This window comes from Lemur catta, chromosome 10 (genome assembly GCF_020740605.2).
Source record: "Lemur catta isolate mLemCat1 chromosome 10, mLemCat1.pri, whole genome shotgun sequence".
NCBI lineage: Eukaryota > Metazoa > Chordata > Mammalia > Primates > Lemuridae > Lemur > Lemur catta.
Window position 1 is genome coordinate 9,709,838 of NC_059137.1, and position 23,867 is coordinate 9,733,704.

Genomic DNA, 23,867 nt, shown 5'->3' on the forward strand with positions numbered 1-23,867 from the left:
CAGCCAGGGGGTCATGGGTCCACTTCACAGATGAGCAGACTGAGACCTGGGCTGGAGAAGGGACTTGCCGAGAGTCCTGAGCAGCCAGTGGGCAGCTGCAGGGCTGAAGAAGGATGACAAGACCCCAGGGGGACAGGTATGACCCCCAGAGAAGGGGTCAGTCTGAACCAGGGAAAAGGCGGAAATTGGCAACATTTCTGGAGTCTTGCAGCTGTGTTCCGTTTAATCACAGACTGCAAATTGAATGAAGTTAAGACAGTGTTGCCTCTTTGAATTTCCCCCAGGCCCTGTTTAATGAATAAATAGGCTTGATTTGTAATTAGCTTATCCATTGTGCGAATGCTTCTAGAGCACCTGAAGTGAGTTAAACATGCCCCCTGCAATCTTGTCGACAATATTAATTCACTCAGCAAACCTTTCTTCCTGGTCCACCGTGCATGTGACCAAATAATCACATATTGCTCCGCAGTGGACATATTGAGAAAAATTGGGATTTTTTGGTCTGGAAAGATGAAGACATAGTGTCCTCATCAGTCCTGCGTCCCAGCGTGGGATCTGGATGCTGCACATTTGGTCTGTTTTCATCAGCAAACGCTAGATAACCCACAGAACAAGCCCCCGTCTTCCTCCCGAACCAGCCTTTAAAAATCCCACAGCCGCTGGCAGGAAAGAATCTTGGTCATTAACGCCACCTCACTGAGGGGTCCAAGGCTGGGCCAGGGGTCTTCACCGGTCTGGGCTGCCTTTCTTTTGTGCAAGCTGTCGTCATCTGTGCACCGCGGCTGCCTGACACCCGCGGCCGCTGCTTGAGTCCACCGACTGCTGCCAAACTACCAGGCGGCCGGTATCATTTATCCTGTAATTGGGGCGCTCGTCAGGTTTGCCCAGCTTCCGTGCTAACCGTGTGGCTGCTGCCGAAATCCCAAACAAATCCTAGTATTCCCCTGCTCAGGGTTGGAGGGAGGGCACCTCCGCACAGGTGACCGTCCTGATTGCCTCCACGCTTTCCAGCAAAGGGGTTTCCATTCATCTTCATCACGGGCTCAATCTGTGCACGGAGAGGAGGCCGCTGCGGTGGGGCCTCTCCTCCCAGTCACCTGGAGGCTTCCTCTCGTCTGTTCCTCTGCCTCCACAGGCCAATTCTATCCCGCCTGCCCTGCTGCTTTCCCGGGGTCTGCGAGGGTCCTCGGCAACCACACCCTCTCCCTCTGGGGCCGCAGGAGAGCCCCCAGCCAGCCCGCTGTAGACGTGGGGACTTGTCGGTCTGTCCTTGCCGTGGCCTTGACACTGGGAAGAGGACCTGGGCCATGGGCGGGAAAGTGGGTCTTCCGTGCTCCAGAGACTCCGATTCAATCTGGTCTGCTGATGCCCCCGGGGTGCCAGGCTCCATGCTCGGGAACACATGTGCACAAGGGGAAGTGCACACCGGGATCAGGATAATGAAGAACTGTCGTGGGCACCGTCCTCTACAGTTTGCAAAGCTCCTTCTGCTCCCCAGCTCCCACAGTGCCCCACAGCCCTGGGAGGCTGGCTTTGCAGAAGGGCAGATGGGATCCCTTAGTTGCTAAAGATGCGGGTATGGGCATCCTCTAGACCTGGGTTCGGATCCTGGCTCTGGCACGTATTTTCTGTGTGGCTTTGAATAAGCCACTTTACATTTCCGAGCCGCAGCTTCCTCATGCAAAATGGGGCTCGTGTGATGCGCACCCCGCGGGTGAGAGTTCTGGGAGGAGTGTGTGGAGCACTCAGCCCTGGGCCCGGCACACGGAAACAGTCGGGGAACTCAGGGCAGGATTGTGACTAACGGGCAGCACCTCCCAGAGAAAGGGACGGGAGGCTCCCACAGCCCTCGGGACCTTGTCCAGAGAGGCCCTTTAGCGTTGGCAGCTGTCAGAGCTGGGCTCAAGTCATTGACTGTGTGACTCGGGGCAGTTGCCACATCTGTGAAATTGGAATATTAACCTTGTCATTGGGTTGCTAGAGAAAAGCTTTATACATTGGAAATAATTAATTGCCACATCGCAGGGCAGGCCAAGAGGAGCCTGGTGTGTTTTTGCATCTAACTGGAGGGACCTGGACGAGTTCTGGGTTCCGGCCAGAGCTGTCCTAGTGAAGGGTCACTCGGAGCTGATTCCACGTCGGGAGCCCCCCTGCCGCACCCCGGGCATCCCAACCAGGAGCCGGACGCTCCCATAGAGGGCCAAGGGCTGCTTTCACTCTGCAGTCTTTTCAGCCAATGGTTTGTACCTGTCCTTGGCCACAAGATGTCACCCAAGGAACAGCAAAGCAGGGGCCTGGGCAGAAACTGGCCATCCCAGAAGTCAACCCAGGGGACGGCAGATTGCAAGGGGAGGAGCTGCAAAGGGCCGCACGCTGCAGGGGTCCAAGTCCCAGGATTTCCAACATAACAGGGTGCTATTGCCCCCAGAGGACACAGGTTTGTAGACGCCACCTGAAGATAAGTAAATAATAAAATAATACACAATAAGCAAATAGGGACAAGAATCCCTACTTCCCAGAGTAGGGTTAAACAGCGCCAGCAGGACAAGAGGGTGCAAACAGACACGCACACTTTGGTGTGATCAGGGCCGCAACCCGGCAGGTGCTGAGCTGGGCGCCTTGCACCCTCCACCCCTGCCCTGCGCCTGGTGGGGTGGGAGTGACACAGGAGAGGCCAGCAGTGTGGCATAGCCTCTGCCCCCCTGGGTTGGCCCTAGGCTCCATGTTCAGTCCCACGTGGCCCAGCAGGACCCACACCAACTCTTCAGTGGCAGCTGTCTGGCACCCAGACCTAGAAGGACAAAGAGACAGGAGGGCCCTCACTTGCAGAAGCTTCTCACGGACTGGACTCGGCGCGGGCTCCTTCTCTGTCCCTCCACTGCTCGGGCCTGGGGAGGGCGGCTGGGCTGCAGGAGGCACAGGGCCAGGGCTTCAGAGGTGCCTCCAGCCCACCCGCATCTACCCAGCAGAGATGGAGGGCTTGGGGTTCGCTCTTCCTAGAGGATGGGAGGAACTACTTGGCCCTGGACCACAGGAGATGGGGAGTCCCTGTCCCAGCAAGAGCTGAATTTGGGAGAGAAAACAGTGGAATCCCTGCTAGGAATCATCTCCCTCATCCACTCCCATCTGCAAACATTCAGGAACACCTGCCATTTGGGAGCTTGCTGTCCCCAAGGAGAACACAGGCCCAGGGAGGTCCCTGCTGTGTGGAGGGATGGAGGCGCCTCCAGAAGGAGGGGCACAGGGTGGGGTGGGGGGGCTGTCAGATCAGGGATGGGCAAGGCGCAGGCTACAGGCAGGCAGCGCGTAGCACTCTGGGTAAAGGTGACGGTGATGGTTCTGAGGGGCTGGAGTGGAATTGGAGTGGAAAAAAGGAGAAGGGACAGAGACATGTGGCTGGAACCCAGATAGGAAGAGAAGTTTTAAGCAGGAGAGGAATGTGATCAGACTTGATGCATTCTAAGGGCACCTAGAAGGGGCAAGAGGGAGGCATGGAAACCACTCAGGAGGCAGCTGTGACAGCAGAGGTGGGGAACTGACTGTGGCAGTGGGGACAGATCTAAGAGACGTTTGCTGAGGACTCGTCAGGAGGTTTGGCGGCCCTGGGACTCGGGGGGCTGGATGTGGGATGCTGAGGTGGGTGGGGCAGAGCATGTGGGGACGCAAGTGTCAGATCCAGAAGGGTGGACCATTTCAGGCATTGTTTCACTGCAGTTATTACACACGGCCACGGCAGAATGGAGCTGGAGCTCACAACCGAGCCTTTCAGTTAAAAATGGGCTCTAGGAGTCACCTCCGCACACGGGTGGGACGGTTCTCGTGCTCCCGGGGGTGAAGGCACAGCAGCCTCCGTCAGGGAGTGTGCCGTGGCCGCATCGAGGGGCGCTGGCCGGTCTCCTCGCCACGGCACAGCCGGTGGGAAGGAACCGGCGGCCTAAGCTTGTGTTCACGGCAAGACTTTCACGTCTGCACTTGAGCAGCCTCTCTTTAGGGGTTCCAGAGGCCCCCCCATGCTGCTGGCAGCCTTCACAGCGCCCTGCACTTTAGCCACAGCCCCCACAGCCTCGGCTAAGGGCCAGCACAGAATAGTTCAAGATTTTACACATATGGCAAAACTGGAGACTGCAAGAGATCAATGAGGTAACAGCCCAAATCAGGAAACACCCTTCAAAGGAGTTGTCTGGCTTAGGTCGGGCTAGTGGCAGGGCTCAGATGAGAACCTTCTTCAGGTTCCTGAAACTGGCACTCCAACCACACACCACCAAAACCTGTGGCTCTTCAGTAAGTGGCAGGAGTGATGCCAGGAGGAGGTGCCGGCCGGGCGGCATCCCTGAGGACGCTGAGCTGGTGGGGTGGCCCTTAGCGCCTTCCCACCGTCTGGCCCTTCCGGTGCACTTCCTCCACCCGGCCGCTCCCCCACAGCTCCCTAAGGAGCAGCAGATGCGGCCTCGCCTGTCACCATCACAGCCACAAGAGGAGGAAAACAGGGTTGTCAGTGGTCAAGATGTAAGGCGGGCCAGGGGGTGAAGAAATCCAGGCGGGAAGTCCACACACGGCAGTGGGGAGCAGAGAAGTGTGCAGAGACGCTCTCTCACTTGGAGCATGGGCAGGCGAGGCTGCACGTGGGGAGCAAAATGACTCTCAACAGGCAAGTTCGGAGATGACGGTTCACAGCAGAACTCCCTAGAACACTTAAAAATGGACCGGTTTCTGGGCCCTGTCCCCAAATATTATAACCCATTTGGTCAGGGTGGGTCAGATTAGATCCCTTGACTGAATTAACCAGGAATCAGCGATAAGAACCATCAGCACCACCTACATCTCTCAAAGCCCTGGTTACAAGTTTGTCAGAACTACGAATGAAGAGGGCTAAGGAAAGCTGAAGTGAAAATGTCCTGTTTTGGACACTCTTTTCATGAGAGCATAAAATTTCATGCTTTTGGCCAGCAATACGCTGAATTTCTAGATAGTTAACAGAAATAAGATTACCGTGGTTTTCACGTTGTCTACAACAGGCCCAATGACTTAGAACTGAGCACTATGTCCACTTTAGCACAAAATGCGGAAGATGTTTTCCGGATCCCCACAACCAGAGATTTTCCAGCCAGTATGGCTCTTTGGTCAATTTAAAAAACTCTAGGGGCTACAGTTTACTACTCGAAGCAGACGGAAAGGATTCTCATGGAATGAAATGACTGAAGCAAAAGCTCTTCACTGAATACTTCAACCCTGACACATTTATAGCCAAGAGGAGCTCAGCACCTGGCTTCACTGTCCAGGATCACGACAGCTTTGCAGCAGCACTGCAGCCAGCCAGCGAAGCTCAGCCTCCTTTGGGGAGAAGCTACAGAGCCATGTACTTGGAAGATGGGCTGAGTGGGAACAAACATAACAGGAGTCCAAGTGACATAGGTAATTCCAAGTTCGCAAGAAAAGTTGAATGCAATTTTCAGTTCCTAGGCAAGTCACAGCACTCATTTTAATACTGAACAGAGTGAAAACTGAGCCCTAAGCAAGTTTCGAACTGCCTCTTGTTAAATGAAGGGTGATCAATATAGGAAAAGCACCTTTCCACCAGCAAGGGAAGCCTGAAGAGTGAGCTAGGCCTCCTTCCTTCTGCTGAAAAGATTTAATAAAGGCCTCGGTGAATATTGTGATTAGATGGTAACGTTTTTGTTTTCAGGACTAAGGCTGATGAACAGCTCCCAAACACAGGCATCAGATAGAAGCTGTTAAAACTGACATTCACCAACTCGTTAGTTACTTCTGGGTCATTCCAGTTCCTTCCTGCACCACACTTTGCAAATACCTTACATGTTCAGATGAAAAAGACAAGTGTGAATTCATAGAGAGCATCAGTAACATCTGGAAGTCAAATACATTTTCAGAAATGCTTCTGAATACAAAATAGATGGTGGAAACATAAAACCCAGTGAATCAAACTGCTCTCCCTTTTTAATCAGTTTTACAGAATGGTATTTTACATTTCTAATCACATTAGGAGACAGGACAAATTTCCTGCACACATACAAGATTGTGCAAGCTCATTACTGAGGCTTAATAAAGGTTTTATCAATTTTAAGAGAAGAGGCAGTACAAAGCTTTTTAACATGGGGGAAGCACAAGAAGGATACAGTGGCCAAGACAGAACAGTAACGCGGCAGAGACGAGTTCTGACAGTGTGTAGCCCTTGCCCACAGCCTGCCGTTACCCAGGTGAAGACTTTCTGTCTTGACCTTAACCTTTGCTGAGCTCAGGCCTGTGGACGTGGCAGCTCCACAGTGACTCCACAGTTCAACCACAACCTTAATGCTGAAGCAAACCGAATCTTCATTTCTTCAAGTGTACTCAAGAGTAATAAAGCTATTACTTCCTAGGTAACCTACATTCTAAAATATATTAAGTAATTATTAATCTGGCAAAGTTCTCAAGCATTTTGGCATTCAAAATACCTCAAAATCTCATCACTGTTCATCCACTTGAGCTTCAAGAAGACTGTTTGGATTTTCCTCCCAAATTATAGCAATTACATGCAGAATAAACCCACTAGACTTAAAAGAACTGAAAAGAAGGAAAACAGAGACATGTCTTTAAAGAAACAAGGCAGGAATAAACAGACAGGAAGAGAAAGCCTAGGATCCACCAAGTGAGGAGGCCAACTCCACTCCATCTCTGTACTTCCATGCAATCCACTCAATTTTGAGCAAGTGCCTTCCTACTTGCCCTCCTTATACCCAATCACATCAGAGAAAGAAAATTTAAACTGCACACATTTAAAACACCTCATTGGAATTTTCATGGCAAGGAATAGGAAAATGGTGCCTGGTTCGGCGCACACAGTCAGCTACAGATTCTTGCAGCAAGAACACAGCCTCCTTACTGGCTGGGGTGGGGTTCTGTTCTCTTGCTTATGCACTTCAGGAACATATATTTGTAAAGTCCACTTGAAACAAAGGTTTCCAGGACACAACAGAAAAAGAAAAACCATGCACTACGTCTATTTTCAATCCCTGAGAAAGCCTAAATTCTCTTACTACAGCAATTTAACTATCTGTATGAAAAGGCTTCCATTAGCAGGTTTTTATGAAGAAAAAGCAGAAAGAAGAAATTAGGGTGGCTGAGATTTTACCTAAAGTGAGAAAGAAAATGAAGTATTTACCAGGTTTAAAAAAAATACTTTCATAGACCGGGTGCGGTGGCTCACGCCTGTAATCCTAGCACTCTGGGAGGCCGAGGCGGGTGGATCACTCGAGGTCAGGAATTCGAGACCAGCCTGAGCGAGAGCGAGACCCCGTCTCTACTAAAAATAGAAAGAAATTATCTGGCCAACTAAAAATATATATAGAAAAAAATTAGCCAGGCATGGTGGCGCATGCCTGTAGTCCCAGCTACTTGGGAGTCTGAGGCAGTAGGATCGCTTAAGCCCAGGAGTTTGAGGTTGCTGTGAGCTAGGCTGATGCTACAGCACTCACTCTAGCCAGGACAACAAAGAGACACTCTGTCTCAAAAAAAAAAAAAAAAATACTTTCATGAGGAAAGACAATCTTCAACCTGTATTTCTATTACTTCCAGAAGCAGAATATTAATATAAAACACAAACTGATTTTTCTTTTCTCCAGAGAATTCTATAAGATTTCAGTAAGCTGAGCCACTATCTCCTCATTTAACATCCATAAACTTTGTAAATTTCAGGCAATAATTTGTGGCTACCAAATGTTTCCCAGGGGCGATTTTGTACTTTTGCATGAATTCTTCATGTAAAACAAGTACCGGAAGGCAGTGTAGTAAGAAGCATTTGAGAGCTGGGCACAGTGGCTCACACCTAGCACTTTAGAGGACAAGGCAGAAGGATCGCTAGAGGCCAGGAGTTCGAGATCAGCCTAAGCAACACAGAGAGACCCTGTCTCTACAAAAAAAATACAAAAATTAGCCAGGCATGACACGCACTTGTCATCCTAGCTACTGAGGAGGCTGAGATGGGAGGATCACTTGAGCCCAGGAGTTCAAGGCTGCAGTGAGCTATGATGATGCCACTGCACTTCAGCCTGGCAAAGAGACCCTGTCTCAAAAAAAAAAAAAAAAAAAAAAAGTATGAGGAATTTTTCTTGAAAAATCAAAAGAGAATCATTTCCTATTTCTCATACTACTACTACTGCCATACAGAGAGTGACTAAATTCTTAAATGTAGAAATCAACACTGTAAGAAATCCTGTCATGAAATAAAGCTAGTGATGGTTAATGCTGAAGTGGTCCTTGCTCCTGACAGGGTGCCGAGGGAAACTTGGCTGCCCCTACAACAGCTGGGCTGTGCTTCTCCACAGCACCTGAGTCGTTAGCACCCGAATCTGCCTCACAGGCTTCACTGACACCAGATCCGGGGGATTCCACCCTCACCGCTGGCTCAAGCACCACAGAACCCTATTTCCTGCCTCCAGTGTAGCCTGTGCCCCCAGACCACCACCTTCTCCTCCACAGAAAAGAGCCCTGGTGAAAGTCATCTTATTTATTTCCATAGTGAAGAAATGGAATTGATTTAGCAACCATTGTGAAGAAAAAAAAATCTCTCATTGATTTATGGGTTAAATCCCATAACAATGAATTCCAACTATTCATGGTCTTCTGTTGACTTAACGTTTATTGAATCAAACGCTGAAGTAAATGGACTCTTATGTAGGTCTCAGAAATCATGTCACACAGCTTGTCTTGTAATGCATTTACGATGGGATTTGACTTCTAATTCTAGGCAAGTTTGACAGTTACAGCCCATGAAGCACATGACTCTGTACACAGATTTCTTGACCTAACATTCGAAAGGACATTTCATAGAACTAGTTTAATTTTGATCTCTCCCTTGAGGGCAGAAACCACATCCCACACTCCTACACAACCTGTTATTGTCTTATTTTAAAATAAGTGAATGAGAAGAGTTGGAGACATAAAGAAAATCCAGTTTCTTTAGGCATTCTGAGACAGAGAGAGCTCAGAGACAGGGAGCAGACAGCCTCTGCATTCATCTGCTCAAGGCTGTTTGCCACAGTTCCCTTAAAAAACACCTGGAAATGCTCCAGCAACAAGGGACTGAAAGTATGGGACTGAGTTTGTTATAAAAGCAGCTCAGCAAGTTTAGGAAACGTACAAAGTGAAACCAGTCAGTGATGGCCTGTGTATAAGACTTGTGCTTGATGCTTTGGTGTGCCTCCTTGGCCAATTTCTCAGGCACCAAACCCATTCCTGATTAATCGGCAATATACAATGCAAACAAAACTACTAAAACACAGACTTTTTTTCAGAAGAGGGAAATAAAGGCACAGAAACCTGCCAAAATAGATTTTTTTCCATAAGAATAGTATGGTTGATTAAAATAGTTTATCACTAGTAAAACTTGTATCACTAGAACAGACAATACAAATTAGTTTTAAAAAAAATGACATTCACTGAATTCCTGGTCTGTGCATTCAATGTGAATAATCATCAAAAATATAGCACAATTAAAGGTTTGTAAGGAGCTTTGTCTGGGGGTTCTACAGTATATTTAGTATTTCAGATAAAAAGTACCACAATAAAGTATTAGGTATCTACTGTTCATTTTATGTCATATATGATAATTAAAGAGTTTATCTCCTTTATGCAGGCTCTTAAGTGATTTTTATACTCCTCATCAAAGGCAGCTCTGCGCATCAAACTCCACACCTAGAAAGTTCAATAAACTGTATTACACTTTAATAAATATTTGTGTATTTTTTGTGTTTTGCTTTTAAGCTCAGCTTAAATTTTGTCAAGGAAACCATTTCACAGGAGGGTATGTGACAACCTATTATCAGCAATAGTCCTTGTTTATTAGAATCTGAAGATGTCCATATTACATCAAATATAAATATATATTATATTTACATTTCCTTCTTAGCTTTTCAATTTAGGTGAGTGTATTTATAGATAATGCCACTAATACACCACTATTATAATCCTCAGTGCAACTTATATTTTCCTTCCATTAGATGCATATAAGATAAGATAGCATCTTAAAAGAGGGGTATTGTTCTTTTTTAAAATAAAAAGAAAGAATGGGTATCTATGAATGAAGGCCTAGGAATTTTCTAAGAGATTCTGTTCTGTTTTTTAATATTTAAAAATACCTGGAAAATGTGGTCCCTTTTTGCAGTACTATTCTCTACTTGGGGACAAGAAAATAAAATATGCAACTCAGAAAGGAAAGAGCCCAAAGAAAAGAGAACCTGCTTGTTAGCTCATTAATCTGTTTAGTAAAGATCTGTTTTAAAATGTCTGAATGCTGTACAATATTATACAAAAACAATCTTCTTCAGCCTTCAAAGCAGCTGGTACATTTCTTAGAGATCTCTATACCCAACTAACAGTCTGCTGCCTTGGTAGCCTTGGTCTTGGTCACTTTCGGTCATCAATGGTTTTAATGAATTCCACTGCTGCTGTGAACTGCATCCACCAATAGGACTCCTCTCCAGACAGACAGCTGGCATAAAAGCTACTGATATACTGAACAGTGGACAGCAAGCAGGGTGGATTTGCCTAGAAAAATAAAAAATAAAAAAGAGTCAATTACTCAGATGTACAGCTTTGCAAATCATTTAAGAGTTCTTCAAATGTTTTTCTGTGAAAGAGATACCAGTCCTTTAGAAAATAATCCCCAAATTACATTTTTTGGAAGTAATCTGTAAACTTTAGCTACTATGAGTAGCAACAGTATACTGGACAGGCAACCCAGGTTCTAGTCCTAACTGAACTATCTAGAAGTTTCTATCCTTGCAAGTTACTTAACCTCACTAGTCCCTGTGGAGGCTGAACTAATCCCAATGGTCTTACTTAACATCCAGGATTCCAGAATGTTAATAAGGAAATAAATACTGTAGACAAATTGAGCTATATATCTGGTAAGTCTGGAGGATCAACTGAGAAAGAAAAAACTAAAAAGATAATTTGCCCTCTGCTGCAAGAGGTAACACAAAACACCTGTTTTTAACCTTCTTCACGTGGACAGAAAAGACACAGGTCATGAAATGGCTGTAAGGACAAGCTAAGGCCTTTTCCTTAAAACTAGCTTAAACCGGCTCTACATAAGGACGAGACAGATCACATGTGGAAGAGAGAAGAGCAGTGAACACAAGGAGGAGCTGCGGTGGCTGATCCCACGGGTTTCTAACTCAGAGCTGAGAGTCCAGGCTGCAGAAATGTTGCAAACACTAAGAATTCATGAGAAATGTGTCAAACACTCTTCAGACAGCAACAGCTGGGCTGGCCTGACTGAAACACACAAGTGATGCGGTCACTTAGTGGTTGTGTACACTCAAACTGCATGGCTGCCCCCAAAATGTTCAAAATAAACCATTTACATGATGAAATTTTAATTTTAAAAGTCAAAGAAGGACAAGAGATGTGGGTGCTTTTATACCACATGACAAGAAGCCAAAAGAGCGGAGAGATGACTAGTAAATTTGGTGGTCTATGTGACAGATACTGCAAAGAGTTCAGTGTGAAAGAAGATGGTAAAAGCACAATAGAGAGAACCTGCCCTTATCTATTCACTCAATAATTACATGCTGAGCCCCAACCAAGAGTTTCACGCACAGCTTTAAAAGCTGAAAACATTCATCTAGGAATCTAGTCCCCCCATCCTTTCTTTTGAAAACCCTAACTTCTGGAAAGAACAAATCTTGACATTAGGCACTTTCTTTCTGGTAACACAAAGCTTGAGACTTCAAAAAAGCCAAGATCTCTAACATCAAGTGAAGCCATGTGCCACCCTGCTCAGAATGACACAACTCCTTATCTGATAGCAGTAAGGGGCCTACCTTTATCAACACAAACACCAACACAGGGACAAAGTCGTCTGCTCCAGGGACCGAGTCCTCGTTGGCCAGGCTCAGGAGGTTCATAATCGTAGAGCACATTCTCAGGATGCACTGCACTTTGTCCCGGGGGGTTTTGTAAGCACTTATTGTCCTGATTTCTGATTGTGCAGATGGCCACGGTGCTTCTCGAAGATAAACCTAAGTGAGACCACAGACAATGTGCAGATTCCAAATCCATCAGCAACCCCAGCAATGACCACCCCAACCACCGTGTCAGGAAGCGGAGGGTAAGGTGGTTGCTTTTTTCCTCTCTCCAGTAAAACCATATTGAGGTTCCTTCCCCCTCTACCCAAGATTGAAGTTTAACTTTTTTTCTGAGACAGTCTCACTCTGTCTCCGAGGCTAGAGTGTCATGGCATCATCGTAGCTCACTGCTACTTCAAACTCCTGCGCTTAAGTGATCCTCCTGCCTCAGCCTTCCAAGTAGCTGGCACTACAGACATGTACCATGACACCCGGCTAATTTTTCCTTTTTTCTTTTTATTTTTTTAATTTATTTTTATTATTTTTTACTTTTTTTTTAAAGAGATGGCGTCTCTCGCTCTTGCCCAGGCTGGTCTTGAACTCCTTAGCTCAAGCAATCCTTCTGCCTCGGCCTCCCAAAGTGCTAGGATTACAGGCATAAACCACTATGCCCGGCCCCTGGCTAATTTTTCTATTTGAAGTAGAGATAGAGTCTCACTCTTGAGCTTAGGCAATCCACCGACCCCAGCCTCCCAGAGTGCTAGGATTATAGATGTGATGAGCCATTGTGCCCGGCCAAAGCTTAACTTAAATTTTTAAACTTTTAAATAATAATTTGTTTTCCATTTTAAAATAGAGCAACCCAGATATCCATTAATACAAAAGGGGCATACAATTAACACAGAACCTACAACTCATAAAATTTCAAACAATTATTTTCTTAAATAGCTAGGATGGAACTTCCCTACATTTAGCAGCTGACTCCAAAAGTGGAAACAAGTTACTAACAGACGGTAATTTAAAAGTTAATATGTACCCTTATTGCAGTAGTTCTAGAAATAACAGATTCAAAAAAATCAAAGACAATTTAAAATTTTATATTAATACTAATTAGTGTTCCCTTAGTGGAGGTTTCAACAAAAACCACCAGAAAGCTCAAAAACCCTGAAATTTTCCTGTTTTCTTATTTTGTAAGAGATGTGTCAGACAGGCAAAAATGCTAGTATCAATAACTAAAAGGTACTTTGAGGTCACATTCAGATTCAATTATCTCTACCGGAACAGCAGTTAACACACTCTCTGGAGTGCTCCCAGCCCCCTCTTCAAATGGGTCGTCTCTGCAAGAACCTGACTAGAAAGCAAGGATGGAGAGTGCTGCCCGGGAGGGCTGGGCGGAGAAGCCCTGCCTGTGCACCCAGGGGCTTCAGGGAGGGGCTTCTCCCTGCTGCCTCACTCCTTCCTCTCCACTGCTGAGGCTCTTTTCTGTACCAGGGAATTTTAACCCCTGGAAGCACCTTCAAGAACTTTACAGTTAGTCTAAATTATATCTAGCCTTGAAAAAGTGGTAGCATTATATGGTATACCACGCAGCATTTAGTTAATCTCACATGCCACATAAACATGTATTACCTCTGGTATCTGGAGAGCTCTGTGGTTTGCAGTCACTACTTTAGACAATCTCTGGATGTGCTCATGAAGAACCCTAAAAATGCACCCCCAAAATACATACGTAAATATATATGGTATAAAACAAGGTACATAGTCATACCGATTTTTTCAAAACTTTTAGAACATTTTCAACTTATTTCTAGATACAGATTACAATTACAGTTGAGACTATCTCTTAGCTGTAAGTATTCTTTCTTGTCAAAAAAGGCACATATTTAGGATCTGCTTAGAAATGCTGAGTAAACCGAGGGCATGCAGTTAGAGTAGGGAAGTCCTTCTTTCCTGGACTAGGACAACATTCCAGTAGAGAAAGGAGAAAGCCCCTAACCCAGGAGCTGCTGTGACACATTATTTAGTAAAGTAGAAGAAAAGGGGGTAAGAAAAAGAAAAGTGAGAGGAGGTAGAGGGATCAAAAGCCAGAAACCAAAGATCACAGATCTTATAGGGAGAAGGGACTGTAGAATTCACCCAACCTCTCATTCTGTAGATGAAGATAATTAGGCTGAAAACGGTAAAAGATTTCCCTAAGGCCACACAGGGGTCAGTAGCAAGGGCTACACCCAGCTTTCTGTGGCTAGAGTTCTTTCCAAGCACTGAGCTAGCTCTCCATACTGTACAAAACCTGCAGAAATGCCATGGAGGAGGGAGTAGAAATAATCTGCTTCAAAATTGCTCTTTGTAGTAGAGTTTGAATGTCCCCACTCCTCATCCTATGCCTGAAGCCAAAAATTGGTGTTCTGGAGAGAACACAGGCCCCATTTGGCATATTAAGTACAGAAGCATGGGGTGGGCCAACAGCTTCTGAGACTACAAACAGGTGAGAAAGGCAAGTTGGAATGATCCTAACCCATTTCACATGAAGTGAATTTTCTCAACTGTATATGCAACATTTTAAAATTTCTGTGAAAGAAAACCCTACACAGGAGTGCACTTGCTCAAGGCTTCTCAGGTGTGGCTCCGAGCCATGGTGCTCAAATTTGGCTCAGAATAAACGTCTTAAAATTAAAAAAAGAAAAAAAAGAAAAGAAAACTTTATATAAACCAAATAACCCACCCTGAAACCCCATTATATGGGTCTCTGAGAGTTGCTGGCACAGTAAGCCACTGTCACTTCTGGGAAACATGATGACAACTTTAATATGGTTGGGACAGAAGCAGGGTTGCGAAGCTGCACTCAAGAAAACACAGAAGAACAAAAATAAAAATACTGAATCCTCCATAGTCTCACTACTCAAAGATAACCAATGTTATTAACCATTCCAGATTTTTTTCCCCAGGATTATTATCTTTTTTTTTGAGAGAGAGAGAGAGGTCTTGCTTTGTCACCCAGGCTAGAGTGCAATGGCCTTATCACAGCTCACTGCAATCTCAAGCTCTTGGGCTCAAACAATCTTCCTGCCTACACCTCCCGAGTAGCTGGGACTACAGATTCATGCCACCACCATGATTGGCTAATTTCTCTATTTGTAGAGACAGGGGTCTTGTTCTTGCTCAGGCTGGTCTCAAACTCCTGGTCTCAAGTGATTCTCTCACCTCAGCCTTCCAAAGTGCTAGGATTACAGGTGTGAGCCACTGTACCCAGCTAGTTTTTTTGAACAGTTTTATTGAGATATAATTTATATGCCATATAATTTCAGACATTTTTTGATATTCAAATATAAAACTGGTCGCTCCTAATTAATACATGAGTATATATTAGAATCCAAGCACTGTGCTTGCTTGACACTGGGGCAGTGTGGTGAATAAAAGCATTATTTCCTGCTCTCATGGAGGGAATAATCCAGTGAGGAAGACAACATTCATCAAATGATCACACAAACCAGTGATCAAGAACAGGGGAGAATTTTACCCCCCAAGGGACATTTGGCAATGTATGGAGACACTCTGGTTATCACAACTGGTGGGATACTGCTGGCATCTAGTGTGTAGAGGCCAGGGATGCTGATAAACGTCCTACAATGCCCAGGACAGCCTCCCACATCAAAGAACAATCTGGCCCCAAATGTCAGTGTGCTGGGTTGAGAAACCATGACTCAAACAAATGTCAAATGGCAACCATGGCAAATGGAAGGCACACAGCCCTGAGAGAGCCCTAACAGGGGATGTGACCTCATCAGGAGAGGTCACCCCAGGGAAGTGATACTTCAGTCAAGATCTGAGGTAAGTAAGAGTTAATCACACGAAGGAAAGGAAGAATATCTGAGGCAGAGTAAACAACAAGTGCTTTCCAAAAAGGCCATAACAATTTAAACTCCTTCCAGCCTGACTGCCCACATCCCTGAAACTGGGTATTAGCATTCTTTTTGATCACGTAACTCTGACAGGTGAAAAATGGTAACTGATATGTTTCCCTTTACTATCAGATACTAAGTCACATGTACAGCTTGCCTAAAATACGGAGCTACCTGATAGATCCCTATACAATCCAACACAGGCACTCAGCACAGAAGCACTCACTGGTCACGAAGTATGTCGCCATCCTGATTAGGGTAGAAAGCGAGCTTGAAAATCCGGTTCATCACGCTTCGCTCAATGGCCAGCTGCGCATCCTGAAGCTGCTCTTCACTCGCGTTTTGCCATATGACATCCTGGGCCATCGCACCGTAAAGAAACTGCAGAAAATCTTCTACCTGAGCAGTTTTATCATCAGCTGCTGTGAGCTTCTGAAAGTCTCCAATGCAAAATAATAACTTTTAAAATAGTTTAATAAAAACTATCTAAATAATTTTTAAAAGGAAATTATAGAAATCATTTTAATCATAGTTATGCAGACATCATGACCTTAAAGCCAAAAGAGTTTTGAGTTTGGTTTATTCCAGGAAAATGTGTAGCCAAATCATTAAAATCAGGAAAAAGGAAGAAATATGTGAAAGTTTAAGTGCAAGGGGGTTTGCTATAAAAATGACATGTTTGGTTTTAAAAAATAAGAAATCTCATGTGGATCCAAAAATTTATCAATTTCCCCAATTTTTAAAATAAACTACAGATATTCAATCTAGGAGAAAAGTATAATTTATTGGTTCGACATCAAAGTTTAATTATTAGGAATCCATAAAATAAGTGGGTATTTGAGGCATGCAGGTACTTGAACAAACTAGCAAAACAAAACAGAATTTCCAAATCTTCTCAAGAGCATATGGCTGAAGAGATGCTTAATCTAAAGGTACTGAGTTACCTTGAATGAATTCCCTGATCTTCTTTTCTTTGCTCTCAAGCAGCAACCTCACACAGACAGTGGTAAAGTATCGATTGGCCACCTCTTTGTCCCGCAAAACCCTTTGTAACAGCCTCTCCAGGTGAGCCTGTGTGGTCTGCAGTCCTTGTCGACAACGAGTGAGATAAGCAATATATGGGGCTCTTTTCCTAAAAGGAAAAATACTTTGCAGGACATTGGGTCTACACAGGGCATACTTTCTTTGAAGATATAGGTTCCCAATTTTTTCTTTCTTTTCTTCCTTTTTTTTTTTTTTAGATACAGGGTCTGACTCTGTCACTTAGGCTGGAGTACAGTGGTGTGATCATAGCTCACTGTAGTCTCAAACTCTTGGGCTCAAGTGATCCTCACAACATCCCACTAATTTTTAATATTTTGGGAGTGATGGGGTCTTGCTATGTTGCTCAGGCTGGTCTCAAACTCCTGGCCTCAAGTGATACTCCTCCCTCAGCTTCCCAAAGTGCTGGGATTAAAGGCATGAGCCACCCGCCTGGCCAAGGTTCCCAATTTTTCTTTAAAAAACAAAAAATTACTGCATAGACTTTGGTTTTACAAATTGGCATGTCAGGCTGCAGACAACTGTTGTGGGGACTAATCATGTGGCCAGCTCAAGAAACAGACCCATTTATCGTGTCTGGGAAGAATATCATCAACACTTAGATACCTAACTCACTAAAAGTTACTAAGTCCTTTTGCATACTTGGTCTATTATATATGGAAGCACAGTCTCTACACTGGTAGGAGAAGATGAAAAGTAACAACAAAATAAAGGTTATGCAACCCTAGGTCACTAAACATCCTCTACCAGGCTGGGCCCGGTGGCTCATGCCTGTAATCCTAGCACTCTGGGAGGCCGAGGCAGGAGGATTGCTTGAGAACAGAAGTTTGAGACCAGCATGAGCAAGAGCAAGACCCTGTCTCTACAAAAAATAGGAAAATTAGCTGGGCATGGTGGCATGAATCTGTAGTCTCAGCTATTCGGGAGGCTGAGGCAGGAGGACCCCTTGAGCCCAGGAGTTTAAGGTTGCAGTGAGCTATGATGATGCTACTGCACTCTAGCAGGGGCAACAGAGCAAGAAGACTCTGTCTCAAAAAAAAAAAAACAAAGTTCTCCACCAATTATCTGCTTAGAGTCTAAATGTAACAATCATTAGAGCACCCATTCCGTAAGCCTTGAAGCCTCCTCACTTCCTAAGCATCTCAGTTAAATTTTTCTCCACAGCCATTAGCAGGGGACTGGGAGCAGAAAAGCATAGCAATTTCTAAGGTTACTCCCATTCCATTGGTCCAGGACAATATCTTTCCTATCACATCTAAAAAAAGGAAAATGATATCCTAGTTACCCTGGCTTCACGATGTAAGCACATCTCTTTACCTGATTTTTGTGTAAAGCTGAAATAAACTGTACTGCTCTATTAGACCTGCTAATTTATAACTACATTTCTAGACTAAATACCCAAATGCGTTGCTTAGTAATCTATATCCAAGTAAACACAGCCAAGCACTTTGTAGTAAGCCTAGATTCATTTCTGAAATAAGGGCCTAAAAGAAAACACTTGCAGATAAAAATGAGGTTTACAAGCTGAACAGGCAGGGTATATTACCTGTAGTCCTCAGCAATAGATGCCAGCAGTTTTCTACAAGTCCTATTATCAAAACGGCACACACAACGCATTGTTTCTTGAAGTTGAGCCATTAAGTTCTTATCTTGTAAATTAATTGCTTCAGCTATTTGAACTTTTAAGAAGCATACAATTTCATTGTCTAAATAAAAAAATAAGAATTCTGTTATTATCGACAATTTCCAGGGGCTTAATTACATAAGCTGTATGTAACCTCTCAGCATCTGGGATGTCAATTCTGCTTTATCATGTATCACTAGAACTAAGCTGTATTGCCACTCCCGATTAGAAAATACTTTAATAAACCATCAGTAAGCAAAATGCCTATAAGTGACACTAATACAAATGTATTCAGTTGAATCATATGGAATTGCTGTATAGCTTAAAGAGCTGAATTTCATATGGTTCAACCTACAAATATAAAAAAAATAATATCCTACAGCAACTTACCTTCTGGATCTGTATGGTCTGGTAAACCATTCCTTGTCGAATGAGTTAGCACTGGGAAGGCAACAGAGTCAGCAGAGCAAAGAGCAAGCCTCAGTTTCTTTTTCGCATCTCTGAAGAACAAGTAGAAAACATGGTAATTTCTTTATCCAAATATGGTCACATTTTATGATTATTTACTATATAAATTAATATTTTACTTCAGAATTCAAATGGTCATTTAAAAAAAGATAATTTTTAAGTTACTGACACCCCACTTTAAAAAACAGGCTTTCTAGTCACCTGAGAGGCAAGGTTATAAAAGTGCTCTGGGCAAGGACCATTCCGTAAAGTCACCAGAACCAGCCAAACAACAAATCCTTTCTGACCTTTTATCACATGCTGAGTTCTATGATAGGCACCATGAGGAGAGCCAGGAGACCATATTATGCCAGAGTGGGTGGACTACAGAAGTCATCAGAACCACTCAAATTGAGAATGCCCTTTTCCATGTCTCTTGAGAAATGCTGATTCTGCCACAAGATAAGCTCACCACCTGACAAGAAGCCCTATTGCTCTGCTTGAAAATTTTTCATGTTGAACCAAAATCTGCTTCCTTTTAACCTCCAACTACTACCATCTGATGGCAGAACACTCTTCAGTAAGGTGTCGGGCTCTCCAACAATGCAGCTTTTCACAGTGGGAGATACCACCAAGTTTCTTTTATCTGCTAGTGCCTGTGGCCCTTTCTGGTTCTGTGGGGCATGGACCAGAACTTCTTGAGAATGTTCAAACCTGCTACCCAAAGAAGTCTAAACCCCTCAGAGAACAGGCCAGAGTATGTGCCTCCCTCTGTAGGGTTATCCCTGCACACCTCATCTGACTAGCTCTGAATCCTTCCCTGTCATTTGTCTTCATATAAAATGAGTGATTCAGAAATCAAACTGATCAAATATAGTATTTACCCGTAATGGTAAAGTCACCTGATGAATTCAGCAAAATAAGTCATAGCTAGAAATAAAAATTCTGTCTACCTCTACCCCCATTTTACTGTAGGAAAAAAACTGCAAAGCTTCACAGTATTTATAAATAAAATAATACGCTATTTAGATTTTTGCCTTAAAATAATTGGGGAAGGGTAAATATGAAACAATATTGGTCATATGTCAGTAACTCTTGAATCTGGGTAATGAGTATATCGATGCATTCTTATTTTTTGTATAGGTTTGAAAATTTCTAGAATAAAAAATTGAGAGAGCGAGAGAGAACTTCCTGAGTCCACAAGAGATAATGGTGCCTTAAAAGCGATGCTCCTTGTCTGAGGGAAACAGAGGTTCCTTATTTAAGCAAAGGCAAAAATTTCAGAATCCTAAAGTCATGTTCTTTATGAAGCCTTATTAAAAAGAGAAAGAGGCTGGGCACAGTGGCTCACGCCAATAATCTTAGGACTTTGGGAGGCCAAGGCAGGAGAATCGCTTGAGGTCAGGAATTTGAGATCAGCCTGAGCAACACAGCAAGACCCTGCCTCTACAAAAAATAGAAAAACTAGCTGGGTGTGCTGGTGAATACCTGTAGTAGTCCCAGCTACTTGGGAGGCTGAGGTAGGAGGATCACTTGAGCCCAGGAGTTTGAGGTTACAGTGAGATATGATCATGCTACTGGCTACTGTCCTCATGTCCGGGCAAAAAGGGAGACACTGTCTCCAAGAAAAAAAAAAAAAAGAAATAGACCCACCCTGGGGATGAGGAGGAAGACAAACTGAGAGGGCTCCGGTGGCTCTACTAGAGACAGTGGGTTATCCAATACCCTGCAGCTCCTGACATTTCTCATGTGGGCTGGCAGCTTTGCATGGGCAGGGGCACTGCAACCTGTTTCATTTCAATTACTCATGGGGTTCCTGTGGGCATATGAGCTTTCTTTAATCCCTGAATTTCACATATGACATCCCCAAATGAAGCAAAGTCTTCTTAGTAAACAGCATTTCATTCTTATCTCTCTGCTTCATACATTTATTAAGTGAATCAATCAATCACTTGACTTGAAGTGACTGCCATGGTGATGAAAACTCCAAATCCAAAAGTCCCAAATCCTATAAAGAAATACCTGTAAGAGAAAGCTGAGTCCTGAGGGTGGGCTGCTTGGCTTGCAGAGTCGGGGAGATCATCAGCCGAGATGTTCTGCAGTGTTTCATCCCGCGGAGAATCGTGTGCACTTTCACCGTCACCCATAACCTCTGAACAAAACCCAACCCACCCCAGAAAAGGATAACCAGGTTAATTTGAAATATTCTGGCACTAGTTGGTATTCAGAGCAACTCAATCATAAATTAGCATTGACTTACAGTAAGAGTTCTCTGGGAAAAACGAAAAAAACTTCAAACATTTAACCAAGTTATCAATAACAATAATAATGTATAAAGATAGTAGTTGTTGGGAAGAGAATGGTTTTACCTCTTTTCCCAATCCTAATGCAGAACAATGAAAGCCTGTATTAACTTAATAAAAGTTAGTATCTTGTAACCAGAATCACTGAACCATAAAACTACAAGGGGCCTCAAAAATCATTTTATACAATACCCTCATTTTATAGGCCTGGACTCCTGCCAGTCAGGAAATGGCTTGCTCTAAATGCCTTGGCCAATGGCTGAGGTGGACCAAGGGCTCAGGCATCCTGCTTCTCCCCGCTGGAGCTTCTCTCACTACACCCAAGAATGAGTCAGGGGAACAAATTCACAAACGCTGCAAGGTCAGATCTGAAATTCCCACCGTTGTTTTTATGTTTTTAACTAATCAATTAAGAATAGATAATGCATGTATAAAATCAAAAGGAATAAAAAGTTCCTGAATGTAAAAAAGATACTGTGTTTATGTTGGAAAGTATCCTTATTCTTCGGAGATAATTTCAAATGCTTCAGGAAAAAAAGGAAAAAAGAGAGAGAGAGGAAATGTGGCAAAATGTTAACAATTGGTAAGTCTAGGTATATGAAACTTCATTGTACTATTCTTTTAACTTTTCTGTTATTTTAAAACTTTTCAAAATAAAAAAGTGTGAGAAGTTTTCCTCTCCCCTCATTGCCCCTCTCAGCCTCCCCAGGAGTCCTTCTCAGAGCCAACTCACGTTACCAGTTTGTTGAAGATTCTTCCAGAAGATACTCTATGCATATACAAGCATAAGTATCTGCAGTAAACTGTTTATGCTTTTATATACCTTTTTCCCCCCTTAATTTATCTTAGGGACTACACCATATTTTTCTGACAGCTATTTAGCATTCCACTATAAGAAAAACAGAATCCTTTAAAAAATAAGTACCAAGTAACAATGGATAACCTGTCCTAAGAGTCTGCTCCCACAGCTATACTAAGTGCATAACCAGATAAAATTACAGTACTGGAGACAATAAAAATGAATCTCTTCCCATTAAAACATGCCCCAATTCCCTCTGGGCCAGTCACCCCAGACTCAGAGGATTACAACTCTAAGGCATGTGAACATCACGGGGTACCCACACTTAGTAGGAGAATGTGGAGAGGGACATCGATTTAATCTGATTTGGTTATAAAGTCTATAATTTTGAGGTAATAAAATGGTTCCCCTCGCTATTCTTTCTTTTAAAGGCTATTTAAATTCAGATTTCCTTTATCACTGTGATCTAAAAGTTACTATTCAAATCTTTATCGTGATTATCACCTGCACTTTCATAGTTTGCCATTGCTCCCTCGCTGGGGCTTGTCCGTTTAATGGCATTCCTGTATTTGTCCAGAATGTCCTCAGCAACCTGAGCCTGTGCATTGAGTCTAGGGCTGGGATCATCTGCAGGGAAAGGAGAGTGAGAATTAGCTCCTTTGGTGTGTAGCAACTCTGATGTTAGTATGACACCAGTAGCATAATCCCAAAGGCGGATTAGGAGGTAAGACTTAAAAAGAGCACATATCTCAAAGTTAAAAGGCACCATGCAGCTGCCTACTCATCCCATTTCTAAGTCTGAGATCCTTGTCAAAGCAGGAAATTGGGAGGAGTAGCTCCACTTTCTCATCATCACCAGAATTCTGCATGACAGTGTCAAAGTTCAGTGCAGACTGAATGGATGACGGATTTTTAAAGTGCTTACACTCAAATCACTGTTATTAGCAATTCATGCTAACAGAACTTCCAACAATGCATTTTTATGTGCAGACTTCATTTATTCAGACATCTCCATGCTGAAGGAGGAAAAAAAGAACTACTCAAACTTAGACTTAAACCCTTTTCAATAATAAAACATGTCTATCTCCATTCTTCCTTCATGATTTCTTTCTACACCACATTTGAAAACTACAGGTATTCATATTCTATCTCACTAGATCTCACCATGACAGTGCAGCTGCTGGAATAGAGCATTTTGTGCATGCAATGTGTCAGAGGCACTCCTAAAGAATCTAGACATTCTTGGGGAGTGCTGGAATTGTACCTGGGATGCACAGAGAAAAAGCTCATCACAATCACAAATGCAGTACTGTTTACTGACAGGACAGTTATCCTGTCAACAAAATCAGCACATCAAAAATGTTATCCTAGAGTTTAAAATGGTAGTCATTAATTAACTGGGTTGTTAAAGCAAAGAATTGCTATAGATCTACAGAACAAAATAAAGTTCCATAGTGAAACACAAACAGCTGGGATAGATCTAGGCCAAGTAGGTAACCATAAATGTCCACATTCTGGTAGAATCCCATTTTTTAAAAAAATCTAAAAACCCATCAAAATCACTAGATCATGGGTGTGTGTGTGTTCATAGCAGCTAATATTAACAGCAGCTAACGTTTATTGAGCACATACCACATGCCAGGAACTGTGCTAAGGACCTTATATGAACTGTCTCCACTAATCATCAAGTGACCTCACAGGGGGTACTACAGATCACCCCATCTTACAGAAGAGGAAATCAAGGCACACAGAAGTTAAGCAGCATGCTCACAGGCTCTTCTGTTGTTTCCATGAGAGAAATATTTGGTATTCATGTTTCTATGAAACTGTAGGGAACTACAGCTGACCCACGAACAGCACGGGTTTGAACTGCACAGCTCTGCTTATACATCGATTTTTTTCAACCCA

At 43.7% G+C, this 23,867-nt stretch overlaps 1 protein-coding gene across 4 annotated transcripts in view; it reads right to left on the bottom strand.

Annotated features, from left to right (window-relative positions):
• Positions 1 to 8,488: 8,488 nt before the first annotated feature.
• Positions 8,489 to 23,867, bottom strand: part of GAPVD1 (GTPase activating protein and VPS9 domains 1) — a 75,145-nt gene continuing 59,766 nt past the window's right edge. For all 4 annotated transcript variants that reach the window (XM_045563975.1, XM_045563977.1, XM_045563978.1 and 1 more), the window contains 9 exons: positions 22,464 to 22,586; positions 20,880 to 21,009; positions 18,801 to 18,910; positions 18,333 to 18,492; positions 16,690 to 16,877; positions 15,972 to 16,185; positions 13,476 to 13,548; positions 11,823 to 12,020; positions 8,489 to 10,542 (listed from right to left, as the gene is read on the bottom strand). In XM_045563975.1, coding sequence (XP_045419931.1) covers positions 10,402 to 10,542; positions 11,823 to 12,020; positions 13,476 to 13,548; positions 15,972 to 16,185; positions 16,690 to 16,877; positions 18,333 to 18,492; positions 18,801 to 18,910; positions 20,880 to 21,009; positions 22,464 to 22,586 — 1,337 coding nt within the window. In that variant the 3' untranslated portion in view covers positions 8,489 to 10,401. The remainder of the gene's footprint in view (positions 10,543 to 11,822; positions 12,021 to 13,475; positions 13,549 to 15,971; positions 16,186 to 16,689; positions 16,878 to 18,332; positions 18,493 to 18,800; positions 18,911 to 20,879; positions 21,010 to 22,463; positions 22,587 to 23,867) is intronic.